This window comes from Melanostigma gelatinosum (assembly GCF_949748355.1).
Source record: "Melanostigma gelatinosum genome assembly, chromosome: 4".
Lineage (NCBI taxonomy): Eukaryota > Metazoa > Chordata > Actinopteri > Perciformes > Zoarcidae > Melanostigma > Melanostigma gelatinosum.
Genome location: NC_136637.1, coordinates 2,527,740 through 2,543,670, shown reverse-complemented (window position 1 = coordinate 2,543,670; position 15,931 = coordinate 2,527,740). Strand labels below are relative to the sequence as shown.

The 15,931-nt window shown below is 45.4% G+C and overlaps 1 protein-coding gene across 1 annotated transcript in view; it reads right to left on the bottom strand.

Annotated features, from left to right (window-relative positions):
- Positions 1–229: 229 nt before the first annotated feature.
- Positions 230–15,931, bottom strand: part of ect2 (epithelial cell transforming 2) — a 54,961-nt gene continuing 39,259 nt past the window's right edge. Inside the window, exons 20-24 of the mRNA XM_079266778.1 lie at positions 14,972–15,110; positions 13,917–14,071; positions 12,984–13,091; positions 10,299–10,427; positions 230–1,495 (exon numbers count right to left, since the gene is read on the bottom strand). Of these exons, the coding sequence (XP_079122904.1) occupies positions 1,406–1,495; positions 10,299–10,427; positions 12,984–13,091; positions 13,917–14,071; positions 14,972–15,110 (621 nt within the window). The 3' untranslated portion in view covers positions 230–1,405. The remainder of the gene's footprint in view (positions 1,496–10,298; positions 10,428–12,983; positions 13,092–13,916; positions 14,072–14,971; positions 15,111–15,931) is intronic.

The following is a 15,931-nucleotide window of genomic DNA, read 5'->3' as shown; positions in this document are numbered from 1 at the left end:
AGGAAGCTCCACGACTTTGTCCAGTCAAACATTTTGAGCCCCAATGAAGCCGCTTTATCGGATAACTATCAATTATATCGGAGATTGCAAAGAAGGATCATTGTGGCAGAATCGACACAGTCTGGAACATAAAGAGGAAATACGATGACGTGGTAAAATGAGCATAATGTGCAGGTGATAAAAGACATACAGCAGAGTACAAAATAAAAACAGCTCAACTCTTCAGGTACATGTTTAAGTGCATTTAATACAGAGATAAAACAGGAGACAATAGAAGCTCAATGAAACAGAATGAGAGGAAAAACAGCCATGAAAGTAGAAAACATAAAAAAAGTATAATCAAGAATAAATAAGTGAAGCAGCATTCCTTCTGAAACACAGACACGCTGTAAAAAGCTCCTTTAAAAACATGTACAGCTGCTTTTATTCAAGGCAATCTCTCAACAGTTCAAATAGAAGCTTTATAAAAGCTGGAAACTATCAGCTTTAAATGAAGTGACATTATTATCTCAGGTGAAAAGAAGTCGACCCCACAACAATAAAACAACATTAAATGTCAGTTAACATAAAAGAGTAAAGAGAGGTCAACCGTGTAACTTTAACTAGAACATCAAACACGAGAGCTGAACCACCTGCATTTGTTAAATAGAAATAGCTAATCACCGAAAATGAAATGTTAATTTACTGGAGAACAAAAACAGCATCCAGGGACAGCAGGAAGTCCCCATTTAGACCATAGGACATGCAGGTTAGAGTTATTAGTGTCTGCCAGCAATGGTACCAACCAGGAAGCTGAATGTACTAGCACAGAATGTGTGTGTTGTAAAGTACATTCCTCAAATAAAATTAAATAATCAATCGTGTTGCGATAATCCATTAACAATATCCGACAAAAAGCGGAGCATCCTTCATTTTCTACGGGCAGAGCAAGCGTTACATTACAGAGGTGATGTCACACACACGTGGACCCCAGCACGGCGCAGTACCATTCCTGCTAGCTCCTCCCGCTAGCTCCTCCAGCTAGCTCACAGTCTTAACTCGAGCAGTGGGCATGTTTGGAAGAGAAGCACCAAAGTGCTTTGTCGGATGTGCGTTCTCAGCAACAGACAGACCAGCTTTAGCTGCATGCATCATATGTTGGGCATCAAGGTGATGAACAACTCCTTAATTGTTTCAATCCTTCTTAGCCCAAGTCTCAGCTATGAAGCACTGACAGTAGCTGGTGTGTTTGTCCAAATGTGGCTTCCTCTGGATTTGAAAAGCGTGCGAGGAGCTCCAGGATGGACAAATGCCAGTTTGCCATTAACATTAACATTGACAGGAAGCTTCCACGTTGGACGCGCACACCTGTCGGGTCGGGTCTTGCCGTTTAAGGAGACGGAGAGATGGGAGGTGGCTGGTGGTCTCAAAAGAGGTGGGTGGTGGAACGACTGAATGTGTGGTACTTCCTCTCGAACATGGAAGGCAGATTGACCATGGAGGGGGAGTGGTGTGCCTGTAAATAGAAAACAGAGGAACAAATGAGAAACTAGCCAGTTGTATTGTTGAAGGATCACTCTGGTTTATTAAAACTGGGCTCTTATTCAAGTTCTATTGCACATCAACTCTATGACATCACTCCTACTCCCCCGTGGTAAAAAGCATGAGCAGCCAGAAAGAGAGAACTTACTTGTAAACATCCCACTGTGACCGAACGTACCGACCCAGTTGTGTTCACCATCTACATAGTGAATGAAATGTGATGGCACTAGTGTGCTTCCTCTTGCTTAGCTCCCATGAGATGGTTGAGAGAACTTGACTTTCTGATTGTCTGACTGCTCATGTTTGTTGTACCATTGTGACCGCTGTGTTTCCAGATCTCAGGAAGTGAACCCAATGTTATAAAGCAGGAGGACACGGGTTACTGTTTGAAACAGAACGCACCAGTGCATGCATCAATGTCAAGTGTTCACTCAGCCATTTAACTCTGTTCCATACCCGCACCCATTGACATGTTCATGTGTAGGGCCTGTGATTCCACCATGTGGAACACACGGATGGAATGAAAATAAACTGTAAAGAAAAAAAAAGGAAAAAAAAATTGGAATTGGCCAAAATGTGGACGCAGTGTATAAAAATCAGGGTTTTCACACGCAGCCTAAAGCCGACGACGAGGAGAAGAGGACGCCATGTTTCAGAGTGCTCCTGTCCTCGGCTCCGTTTCACTGACCACAACTTTACAATTTAACATCCTGAGCACTATCACAGCAACTAGTATCTGTCAGAATCAATCAGAATCATTACATTCATATTGTCAATTGTTGTAATTTTATTCATCCACCGTATGAGGACACTTTGATAACAAAATGTGATCACGTCGTAAAACAGAACTATGAAAAATGTAATCTTGTAAAAAAATGAAATGTCTGGAAAAACTGTAAACGGATTTAATAAGGCCATAAGTGAGTGTGTGTGTGAGTGAGAAGAGTAAGGTTGCTCCAGCCTCATTAGTGCACAGAGACAAACGCTGCTACGAGCTGCTCTGCCTTCAAACACTAACTTTGGGGGACCGGGGCGAGGGCCGTCCCGGTCACAATGCAAACATATCGGACCCTCCCCACACACCTGCCAGAACTCAGCTCGGACACTAACGAGCTCTTGATTTGTGAGTGGGCATGAAAACGTCTGACACACACAACAGATTGTCCACTGATATATTACCAGCGTCATGCAGAGCTATTCTCGCTCTTAACACTAAAGTTTACCCAGATGTGGTTTTATTGGAGCGCATTGAAAGGGGCCGATCACACCACTGTCACAGCAGTCTTTCACCAGCTGCACGGGCCGTACATCCAACCGGCGGCGGCAGGAAGCTCCAGCAGTCTCATCGTATTCAGCCAGTCTGCATCACAGCAGACTGGCTGCCTGCTGGTCCATCTACACGGCGTGCACTATTAGTAGGCAACTTGTATTTTTGAGGATTCATTTTATCATGAAACAACTACAGAGCTCTCTGTTAATCCAAAGTGCTAATAAACCTCAAACCTGAATATTTAAGAAAGTAAAAGTGAGCTTTTGGCTTTCTCAGGAGAATATCTGTGTGCACAATTATTATGCAACTAAATGAAAACGAAAATGTTCCCATCTCACTTCTATATTTCCATCTGTTAAAGTGAGACTAATAAACGACTCAAAATATACAAATAAACATTTATGACACTTCAAAAAATAATAACATGGACCAATATAGCCCCCTTCTCTTGAATAACAGTAATGAGCCTTCATTCATGGGTTCTGGCACTTTCTTGATCAGTTGCCTCCCACACACGGTTTCCCTTCACCGGAAAGCTCCGGTTGAAGAACGGCCCACAAGTTCTCAATAGGGTTCAGGGTCCGGTGAGGAAATGAAGAAGTTCGGAGTCGTTTGTTTGTTATTCTCACTTGAACAGATGGAAATAAACAAGTGAGATGGGAACATTTTCGTTTTTCATTTCGTTGCCTTATAATTGTGCACGCAGTGTCAGGTAGCTGATGGGTTCTGGTGCCGAGCGTTGCAGGTGCAGCTTTGCTGCTGGGAAATAAAAGAACATCTTCACGTGTTCGACCCACAGACTGTTCGAGTGCCCCGTTAATAAAGGTGGGTGCAGGAGAGGAAACTATTTTTGACCTCAGTGAAAATATAGTTTTTGGCTAAACGTCAACAACTGTGGAGCAGAATATTTTGTGAGATAAAACATGTTTGAACTTAAATTACATGAGATAATGACAGAAACGAGGACCCAGCACGTTGCTCGCTGTGTTTCAAAGAAAGGGTGGGGGGGAGGTGGAGGCCAATGTTTCTGTCAGTTAATAATAGGTATGGTAATAATTCAAAGGTCAACGTTATGAAGGAACGCTTCAAAGCTTCAAACTACTGGATACAGCCCCAGGTAGCGATGACTCCAACAGCAGAAGTGTCTGATCTCATCATCAAAAGGTTTGTTGGTTCTTTGGACGGAACAAAGTGATTTGTAAGCCGTGTGAGAAACAAGTCGGGACTAAACAGGACAGAACAGGCTGGTCTGCCACGACTCCATCCACAGAGCAGCCGGACCTGAACTCCGAGCACGCAGAGCAGCTCCTATCACGCAGAGCAGCTCCTATCACGCAGAGCAGCTCCTATCACGCAGAGCAGCTCCTAGCACGCAGAGCAGCTCCTATCACGCAGAGCAGCTCCGAGCACGCAGAGCAGCTCCTAGCACGCAGAGCAGCTCCGAGCACGCAGAGCAGCTCCTATCACGCAGAGCAGCTCCGAGCACGCAGAGCAGCTCCGAGCACGCAGAGCAGCTCCTAGCACGCAGAGCAGCTCCTAGCACGCAGAGCAGCTCCGAGCACGCAGAGCAGCTCCTAGCACGCAGAGCAGCTCCGAGCACGCAGAGCAGCTCCGAGCACGCAGAGCAGCTCCTATCACGCAGAGCAGCTCCTATCACGCAGAGCAGCTCCTATCACGCAGAGCAGCTCCGAGCACGCAGAGCAGCTCCTAGCACGCAGAGCAGCTCCGAGCACGCAGAGCAGCTCCTAGCACGCAGAGCAGCTCCGAGCACGCAGAGCAGCTCCTAGCACGCAGAGCAGCTCCGAGCACGCAGAGCAGCTCCGAGCACGCAGAGCAGCTCCTAGCACGCAGAGCAGCTCCGAGCACGCAGAGCAGCTCCTAGCACGCAGAGCAGCTCCGAGCACGCAGAGCAGCTCCGAGCACGCAGAGCAGCTCCTATCACGCAGTGCAGCTCCTAGCACGCAGAGCAGCTCCGAGCACGCAGAGCAGCTCCTATCACGCAGAGCAGCTCCGAGCACGCAGAGCAGCTCCGAGCACGCAGAGCAGCGCCGAGCACGCAGAGCAGCTCCTAGCACGCAGAGCAGCTCCGAGCACGCAGAGCAGCTCCGAGCACGCAGAGCAGCTCCTAGCACGCAGAGCAGCTCCGAGCACGCAGAGCAGCTCCGAGCACGCAGAGCAGCTCCGAGCACGCAGAGCAGCTCCGAGCACGCAGAGCAGCTCCGAGCACGCAGAGCAGCTCCGAGCACGCAGAGCAGCGCCGAGCACGCAGAGCAGCTCCGAGCACGCAGAGCAGCTCCGAGCACGCAGAGCAGCACCGAGCACGCAGAGCAGCTCCTATCACGCAGAGCAGCTCCTAGCACGCAGAGCAGCGCCGAGCACGCAGAGCAGCTCCGAGCACGCAGAGCAGCCCGCCCTCAATCACTGCAAGGAGAGCAGAGACGCACCAGGTCAGTAGCACCGGTGGACTGAGCAGGATGAGCTCACGATGCCCATACACTCAGTCTCTCTATGGCGTGGTTTTTTTGGACAATTATTTTGTATATTGTTGTTGTTCTTAAAGCAATATTGTCAGTGGGCGGGATCTTTACACACAGTCTATGGTTCAAACATGTTTTTAGGAACAGGATGTTCTGTTTTGGAAGGACTGCACACGGCACCACACTTTGTGCACATCAGGGAGAACCCAACTTGAATTTGTGTTCATAATTAAAGCTCTATGGAGGACAATTCTCCAACACGCCGATACCAATCATGACACCGATTTGATGGACAGTCAGACAGCCAATGCAGAACATATGGGACTACTACATCATCTGATCTGATTCATATTCATTTCATTCATTTGAAATCCAGAGTGGGGAGAAAATATTGCGCTCATCAGGATCTGCTATCTGTTCCCGGTTCACCCATCCTGTGGCTCAGAGATGAGAGAGGAGCTGATTTTCACCTCTTTCTTATACACTGTACATATTTAACATGCAGGCTGTTGCTTTTTTAGAATATGAAATGTACTATTAAGCCACCCTCCCCAATCCAATCATTTTACATAATTAAAGTAATGCAATGGTATGGTACGGTTATCAGTCAGGCCTCCCATTAACTGCTCATTTCAATTAGCAATGCAGCAATGAATGATGTAAGACATACATCACACCTAATTACAATCGAATGTGCTGTTATTTGTAATAATAAATTCCCCTGCTCAGAGAGGCTGACTTCATCTTCTGCCAATACTACAGCAGCGTGATTGATGAGGCCCCTTCTCCTCCAGGAGGAAGACGGGACAGCAAAGTGTCTGGGCTGAGTGGAACATCCAGAAGAATGGACACAACACCTTTATAGACAATGGGGAGGCACACATTGTTGGGACTATTTTCATTGTCTCAATCACGTCTACAACATTCCCAAAGTCAGCTGAAGAGATCCTCCAGCCATGTTAATGACATGGCTGAAGAGATCCTCCAGCCATGTCATTAACATGGCTGGAGGATGGTGTGTGTCTGTCCTCTTCTTTCACCCAAACTGAAATGTGCTTCAGACATTCATGGTCCCATCAGGATGAATTCTAATAACTTTAGTAAACCTTTAACTTCTAGTCTAGCATCATCATCAGATAAAAAAAAATAAAATATGAACAATTTTCAGCTGATCGGCCATGACCGACTGGCATCATTATTTTGTTTTTTATAATAAAATAAATAAAGAAAATCCCCGGCCGCCTGTCATAGGCAGACACTGCTCCCTAAATGCAGGGATGGGTCAAATGCAGAGACAAACTTCCCCTTACCGGGATTAGTAGAGTGTAACAAATATTTCAGGAGTGTTTCCGGTCATATTTATGCATTTGTGCCACCGCTGCTTAGTTTTACATCACACAGAGCAGCACAGACTGTAACGTGTGAGACACACACACACACGAGTAAAAAGGATCATTTCCTGCTGCGTTGGTTGGAATGAAAAGGCTTCTGTATGGGTAGTAGTGAAGTGGTTTAATGATCTCCACATAGAGAACACTGTCATGTGTCTGTTGGAAGCCCATGTCACGAGCATGAATAGCTTTCAGACTGGCAGAGCGCTGTCCATCTTACATGGAACAGGTTCAATGGCTGAGGTGAAGACGGAACATTGACTTAGCAATCACACGTGGTTCAAGTGTGGGACGGATGACACGTGACCTGCCACCACAAGCGAAAGATGAGAAGTCACAGACGTACGTTTGAATTCAGGGAGCTGTTTTTGTGTAAACTAGCCTAAACACAGAGCTTGGGATCGACAATCAAAGGCATGCCTTGACATTTAGATTTCTACTCTTGATATCATCTCCAACTGGCACTTATATTAAATGGTAGCTTGTAAATGGACTGTACTGGTTTCTCTCTCTTCTAGTCTTCTGACCACTCAAAGCTCTTTACCATTCATACACTGATGACAGGGCCACTCCCATATTGGCCCCTCAAGTCCTTCTGAACTAGCTGCTTTGATTAGAACAAAGACATCTGACTTTAACTTAGTAACACCTTTTAATGTGAATGATTAATAATCAGATCAAGCCTTTATCATGAATATGAATTTCCCCGTACTAAACGCTGATGTTTAGAACACCTGACCGGTCAGTGTAATATTCTATATGTGACGGCATGCCTTTAAAGAAGCCCTTTCCCCTGAAGGAGAGCAGGCGTCCACCTGGACAAATCTCTTTCATGTCCCAGCTCTACACCAACTCACATCCTTTATACCCTTTTGTGTTCAGCCCACAGTTATTGGCACCCACCTAGTGAACATTCCCCACCACCATCATCAGTTAGTAACCCGGTGATTCACACGAGCAGAGCAATTCCAAATCAACCCTTAAAATCTCTGCCCTGTAAACAATCTCAAGTAGGGAGCAGCATTACACCCCCTCTCTTATCTGACCCTTGAAGTTCAGAGTTCAGCTGAACCTCATTAATCTGATGCATCTTTTCAAAGGGCCTCAGCTTCTAAGGAGTTGATTTGGGACGAGCAATGCACCTGTGGCATTTGGATGTTAAAAGGCTGAAGAGTAATCTGCAGGTAATGAGGATTCATATGAAATTAAAAAAGGTATTGCTGCACCCCTAGTAGAAACTAGACCACAGTGATAAGTTTGCTCACATCAGACTCCAGGACTGCGGTTTAGAGCAGAGTCTCCCTGTGAGGACTGGTCAGGGCAGCCTTGCATGGGTCCAAGGGGGCTTGGGGATCCCTGTATGACTCAGAAAAGGTCCTGCCTTTGACATGAACAGCTGGTTGGGACAATAGTGGAGCATGAAGGATGGACTTGGGTTCTTGGGTGCGAGGACAATAGAAGGGGCGGAGGCTTTCCTTAAACTCGGGGGCAGGGTTTGGGGGTGGGCTGCTGGGGGTACGTATACAGACTGGGACCCTGGCTCTGACTAGAGGATGGTCCAGAGAGTTAGAGCGCTGCACCACAGCACTGCTCTTGGCAGAATCACTCAAACTGAACGTTGAGGCAGAGCGAGACATCTAGAGCACATAACAGAGGGGAGACACATGGAGCAGGGATTTACATATCATGAAACAAAAGCTGAAAAACAAGATGAGACAGGCTGAGAATGGAGACGCTGAAACAGAGCTTAAGGAGAGAGCACATCCTCAGTAGGTAAAAAAGACAGAAACAGATGAAAGACTACATAAGGCCGTGTATCACATGAAGCAAGTTAGAAATGTTCGGAGTTTAAGCAGAGCAACAAAGATATCCGCAGGGGAACATTTTAAATTGCATACCTAGACCGACTGTAGTTTAAAATATATAATGCACAACAGCCTACACGGTTAAATTGATAAACACGGGTTCAAAAGAAAGCTGTGGAGCACATCTCTACAGTGTAGCATATACCGCGTGAGTAGGGATGACCTGATCATAACACAGCTGCAGTGCACACTTCAAGTCCATTTAAAGTTATTGACATCAATACAATGTTTATGCTTGACAATTAAAATGCTCTGCATTGCATAAAGAAACTGCCTGCAGCCAAGCTGTTGCTGATGGTTTTGTCTTCTTAATAATGAAGTAGTCTTTAACTGAACAACCCCTCTGTAATATCTGTGGCCTAGCAGCTGTCTCCATGGGATGTGTCCTCCGGTGTTCGTAGCCTCAGCCTGAGGTACCTGGATGAACTTGACTCCGTAGAGGCTTTGGTTTGGTCTTCTCTACATCTTTTGCACGGATTACATTAATAAATGACTCTTGTTGGCATTCTGCTTTCTGAGATTTTGTCGCACTTGCTGCGTGGTGAGTGTGGTTGAAAACGAAAGACTCCCACACTAAGCGACATCATTTAGGTAAATATCAATAAACTGTCTCATGCTGCATTTTGCTTATGGTGTGTGTGGCCCGTGCTCTCTCATGCACACGAGTGGAACTCAGCAGAGTGGGGGAGTGTTGGCAGTCATTGTGTTACTGTGCATTACAGCTCGGAGCGTAAAAACACCTGCGCGACAGTTGACGTGAAACAAAAGATCAGGCTCAACAAAGCCGATACGATCAGTTATCAAGTGCCTTTAACGGACCTGTAGAGATCGGATCATCCAGAGTTCATACTCCAGCAACCTCAGCCAAACGTGTGGTCCTCTACATGGCTCATCCACTGGTGAGGAGGTCTTTTACCATGACATGTCTGCAGCCGTCGAGATGCATTCTATAGCCCTGGCCTCATTCGTCTAAATCGTCTCCTTCCTTTTCTTTAGATGCAGTAGTTGTGGCTGAGACTCACCTGCTCTGTTTGTATTAAAGGAAGAGCCAACTGTGAAACAGGATAAAGCACACTCTGCTGCCAGTGTTGACGAGGAACTACCTGAAGCCTGCATTCTACACCGCAAACTATAATATGCTCATCAAGGCAACGAGTTTCAGTCATGGTCCAGTTTATACATTGATACATAGCAATAATAATCCTTCAATTAATTATAGATTGACATCCTTGTGTCATTGGAAACAAGGTACCGAGTAAGATAAGTGACCAACAAAAGTATGTAAACGGTGAGAATAATGTGGGAATTAGATTGCTTTCTTTAACTTAACATTTCTCCTCCTCTTCTTCTTCACACCCACTTGTTTCATTAAAATAGAGTATTATGAAATTAGTCATTCAAACAAAACAGTATGTAACTACTGAAAAAGCAATCCTACAAAAGAGCAGAAACAGTAGCTGCACATGTAAGAGCAGAAGGCTCGTTTCCTGCTTTTAAATCAAGCTGCTTCATCATGGATTGATGGAGAGATCAATTGTATGGTTCTCAAAGGGAGGAAGAGATGGAGAGAGAAGAAAAGAAGTGAACAGATGGACAGGTAGATGGACAGAGACATCCCAGTATTAATTGTGTTATGCTGTTGATATGAAGGAGACAGAGTAGACACATTTTCAAATTCAGGAAATGTATTTTCTGAAGTAAGTAAACCAAAACTTATAGAAGAGAACATCATGTCCTTTTCCCCACCAAGTAAATATGAACAAAAAAGACTTACAGCCAGCGTGGAGCTGCTGCCGAGGCGGTTTTCACAGCTCAGCCTCTTCTCATCTGGAGTACTGCTGGCCATGAACGCCCTCTGGATCACACGCTTTGGGGTCTTGGTGAAGGAAAAGGCCCTGGTCACCTAACACACACACACACACACACACACACACACACACATTAGGTACACCTTGCTCGTACCGGGTTGGACCCCTTTTGCCTTCAGAACTGCCTTAATTCTTCGTAGCATAGATTCAACAAGGTGGTGGAAACATTCCTCACACATGTTGCTCCACATTGACACGATGGCATCTCATCCATGATGAGAAGCTCCCGTTCCACCACATCCCAAAGGTGCTCTGTTGGATGGAGATGTAGTGACTGAACTCATCGTCATGTTCAAGAAACCCGTCTGATGATTAGAGCTTTGTGACATGCTGCACTATCCTGCTGGAAGTAGCATCAGAAGATGGTCCACTGTGCTCATAAAGGGATGGACATGCTCAGCAACAATAGTCAGGGAGGCCGTGGCGTTTAAACCGTGCTCAAGTGGTACCAAGGGGCCAAAGTGTGCCAAGAAAATACGCCCCCCACCATGACACCAGCAGCAGCCTGAACCGTTGGTACAGGTCAGGATGGATCCATGCTTTCATGTTGTTTACGACACATTGTGACCCCACCAGCTGAATGGAGACTCATCAGACCAGCAACGTTTTTCAATCTTCCATTGTCACATGTTGGGGAACCGGTGTTGGATTGACTGGGATCAGCCACTTCATTTTGACTGTCTTAGTATCCGTCACAGCTGAGGATAATTATACAACCGGTTCTTTATTCGACCCAAACAAGGTGATGTGCATGTGCCTGAGGACCATCTGTACGAGACACTACGTGGTCTGAACAACAAAGGTAACAGCTTTCATTAACAACGTACATTTGATTTACTAGAAGGGTAATGTGCACTATGTAATGATAATAATAATTACAATATAAAAACATCCAAAAGACTTGTTTCTATATAGTTTATCAGCAGCAGGCTGGTACTTCATCTGGTAGTGCTTAGATATCGTCTTCGATCGATAACTTTATTCATTTTATTCACATATTGATTTAACAAATATTATCCAGTGCTGATAACGATTTAGATATGAGAGATAAAAACAAAAATCTGATCATGAACGCATATTTATTTCACATTTGGTTGGCGAGAGACAAAGTTATGGAGTGAATGAGACACTGGGCCACCAATTGGTTTGTGGACTATGATTTTGAAGCCCCAATCTCAGCATTTTGGCCATCGCCATCTTTTTTTTTTTTACAATGTTTACTGAAGTAATAAATCAAGAAGTAGAGTCATTTCCTCACAGAATGCTATACAACCAGCAGAGAGAATGCAGCTTTTAAGACACTTCTGCATCAGCTTCACTTTTAAATGTAGAAGATGCAGAATGCCGCTAATCATTTCGGTTGCAGTTTACCTCTGTTTGTCCAAAATATCATCGCTTTATCCTGTTGGGCAATTGTGAGAAATTATCATAATTAGCAAACAAATTCATGATTTGTGGCCAAAAATGTTTTTTGTGAGGTCACAGCGACCCTTGGCCACCGCATTCTTAACAGTTCAACATTGAGAGCAAGTGGACCTTTGTGCTAACTTAAGAAACTCAGATAGAACGTTCAAGTAAGGATGGATGGACATTCAGGCAGACCAGCTGGAAACATAATGAACAATAAAAATCAGAAATGCAAAGTCCTGACACTGTGCTGACGGCTTACATGGAAAAGAGCTAAGAGATGAGACGGGCAGAAAAGCCAGGGAGCATCTGCTATCGTAGCTTCCAAAGAGTGAATAGCCGTTGTGACAGCTCGTGAGAAGGATCAGCATCTGACAAGCCATGGTTTCTATAAGCGGCCAGATATTTTGCCATTAGTAGTTCTATGTTGTGCTTTTATCTCCTACAGAATGAATACATGCAAAGCTATTTCTTGAAGAGATAACAGCTGTTGACCTCTGCATATGTGGCCATGTTTAACTTCAGCGCACTATGAATGAGGAAAGAAACTTTGTAGCACCAAGGAAAAGAGAAGTGGTCGACTGACCCCCATAGCCCTTCTTCAATCTGTTGACCTTCACTGCTCAGTTGCTGCCTCTGCTTTACAGTCAGATAAAGCGCTGATGACAACGTCTCATATCTTTTATCTGTTGGTTCCAAAGATTCTTTCGGGCAGTATGATGCTTATATTCAGTTCAATATTGAAATCCTGCAGATGCCGTGTCTGAATGAGCAGCTAAGAAAATCTCAGGCAGACTTCAATCCCAGCCCTTTGTTTTATAAATGCAAAAACACATCAAAGGGAAGAGTCTGCACCGCATGTCTTGTGCCGAATTCCATGCATGTTTCTGTGTAACACAGCAGGAAATCATTTAAGTAGTCCCGTCAGTCTGAATCCGGGCCGTACCTGAATGAGGACACCCGGGTTGACTTCAGGTCACGTGTCTCTCTTGTGTGGCTGCTGACAGCTCTGTCAGCTGAGGAGTCAATCACACGGAGCGGCAGTAGTGTACCAACATCTGGTTACAAACGCCGACTGCACTGCGTTCAGCAGTCTGAACAACGCTTGGTGCTCCACAGGTATGTTACCGTGACCCACCACTGGAAGAGGTGCAGTTGGGCAGGTGGATGATGGGAAAGCTTACCTTCTTAGAGGTCTTCTTGATGGCCCTGGAGGCTTTGCTCAGCGTGCTGTCCATATCCTTGGTGCTGACCCGTAGTGAGTCTGGGTCTGTGCACTGAATGAGGTCTTCCTGGTTACCAGACGAGAAAAAAAGAATACATCATGACCTGAAGTGTGCAATTCACGCAATCAATGCTGCTAGATACTTTATGTTTTGTGGTAGGATACACAGTCCCCCCCCCCTGCACAAGCCCTGCTTGTTAACAAGCAGGGCTCTATCTCGTTGGTATTCACATGGTAGCGTTGACCCAGTGAAAACAGCATTAAGAATGCAGCTGTGAGGTGGCAGGCTGAACAGAGGCCAAGATCGCCCCCTGCTGCTGCTCTGCTGAATAGAGCAGACAGCCTCACTTCCATGACTTCCTGTGGACTCACAATCATCACGCACAATCAGCTCATAACAAGTTGCTTTTCCATAATCTCCCCAAACTATTTAGGGATGTTCTGTTTTTCTTCATTTTGAAAAGAATACTAGGAACTGGTAGAACGAACAAGAATTCTCTGTATTTCATGTTCAATGCTATGAAAAACACATCAATGAGCCACACTGCTGCACTGTTCATTACACAATAGATTATTTCAAAATGAAGCTCAATCCAATTCATCAATTGCTTTTGGTGCTAGAGCACCAGATGTGTATTAATCCACAGCTGAAGATAGTCTCAAAGAAACACACTATTGCTGTATGAGTAAGTCTGTCTGTGTCGGCCCTCATCTACCTGCATGCATGTCTTTTATTGTTAAACTGCTTTTAGACTGGACCAATTCGTTGTTGGAGAGGAAAAGGCTCTTCAGATTAAACTGCTGTTGAAGATTACAGAGCTATCACAGCTGCCTGCCATTCTGTCAAACGAGCCATTATCTTCTCTTTGTGTCTGTGTGTGCAGCTTCTCACCGCATCAGCCTTGCAGATGGTGTTGGCGACATGGCGGCACAGAGTTCGCAGCCAGGCGCTTTTAACCGTTTCTTCCCCGGCCAGTTGGAAGCTGAACAACAAGTTCTCCTGTTCAGTTGGAGGGCGAACCACCAAGGCGAATGCATTCACACACTCTGAAGGGAGGCAGCGAGAGAGCGACAGACAGTGATGGAGAGAGAGACAATAATGAACAGTGACAGAATGAAAGGAGGAAGAAAATTGTCCAGTGAAGAGATGGAAATGAGGAGAATGTGACAGAAAAGGATGAGCATGATCGAGGAAGAGTGTTTGACGGGGAGAAAAGGAAGAGAAACAGATGCAGAGATAAGAGCAGACAGAAGTGGTGGAAGAAAGAAACAACATGCAAGACAAATTCAGTGCTACATCCAAACTGCATGGACATCAATCATCAGTGTTCCCTGTGTAAAGATAGCGTTTGTCAGAGAACATTGTGTTCTCACATGAAACTACAGGGGCAGACTAAATAAAGGAAGTGCCAAATTATGGAAGAAACAATTGCTATTGGATCCCCTTCACTTGTCAGCGTGTCGTACTAATGTGGGATCCTGGAGCTTCTTTCCTGGAGATAAAGGTTAACGATAAAGGTTAACGACATTTCATATTAAAGAGACAAGTAATGAAGCTCAAACAAACAGCATCACACATTTGATGTTTGTTTTCTCCTGTTGGTGAGTCCAGAGAGATGAAGACCAGCAAATTCACATTCTTAAATGAAGAAATTGCAGAAGTGAGCTGACTCAGATCTCAGAGCGTGGAGCATTCTTGAATGAACGTAATGGGAAATAGCTTCTGCAATGTTTGAACAAATTGAGCTGGGATGTTGGAGTTGGTTCGTCATTCTTTTGAGCATTGCACTATAATAATAGGGACAATCCAAAAGACACTGATTTGAGTGGTTAAGCACAAGGGAGTACAGATTGAGAGGGAGCCATAAAACACCCTCAAATGACGAGATGAAGTGATGAGCAGCAGCCTCATTCGTTTATAATGTGTGCATGCTGTCGCTGTGTTACCTTCTGTGTCCTGCAGGTCCAGCACCCTGCGGATCTGGGACAGCGGCATCAGTGCGATGTGTTTGAGCGGGGGCGGTGGTCTCGTCTGTCCCAGCGGACTCTTAAATGTATTTATCACCTTGTGCCGCTTCCTCGCGATCTGCAGAGACGCACACACACCAGACAGATGCACAAAATAGACAGCCACTTTGGAGGGGAATGGGGAGAAAGGCAAATTGTGTGTGTGTGTGTGGTTGCGATTAAGAATAGAGTGTGGGTGCATTTTGCAGTGTGTGGATGAAGCTGCTATCGGTTACTTGTCAATAAATCAATGAGGCCTTCATAGAGGTAAACGATGTAACTCATTAATGCAACATTCATTAGATGCTGAGAGAGAGGAGGAGGTAGGGAGCGAGCAAGAGAGATAGAGATAGGGGAGAAGATGAAATAGGGCACTACACCGTAGGTCAGTGTTATTCTGGCAGTGTGAGTGAAGAGGGGGACAGTGGTTATATGAATGAAAGAGTAATCAATGACTTGAGATGGAGAGGAGTAGTGAGGCCACCCACTCTAACACAACATCCCCTCATTATACATCCAGGACTACATGGAGGACCGTCAGAGTGACACACACACACACACACACACACACACACAGCTTCTTTGCTAATTAGCTGATTGTGTCAGCGAGGATAGACTGCACACAGGGCTTGATCACCTTTTCGTATTCAACACAGCGTGTGCACATGAATCTCAGCGTGTGCACATGAATCTCAGCGTGTGCACATGAATCTCAGCGTGTGCACATGAATCTCAGCGTGTGCACATGAATCTCAGCGTGTGCACATGAATCTCAGCGTGTGCACATGAATCTCAGCGTGTGCACATGAATCTCAGCGTGTGCACATGAATCTCAGCGTGTGCACATGAATCTCAGTGTGTGCACATGAATCTCAGCGTGTGCACATGAATCTCAGCGTG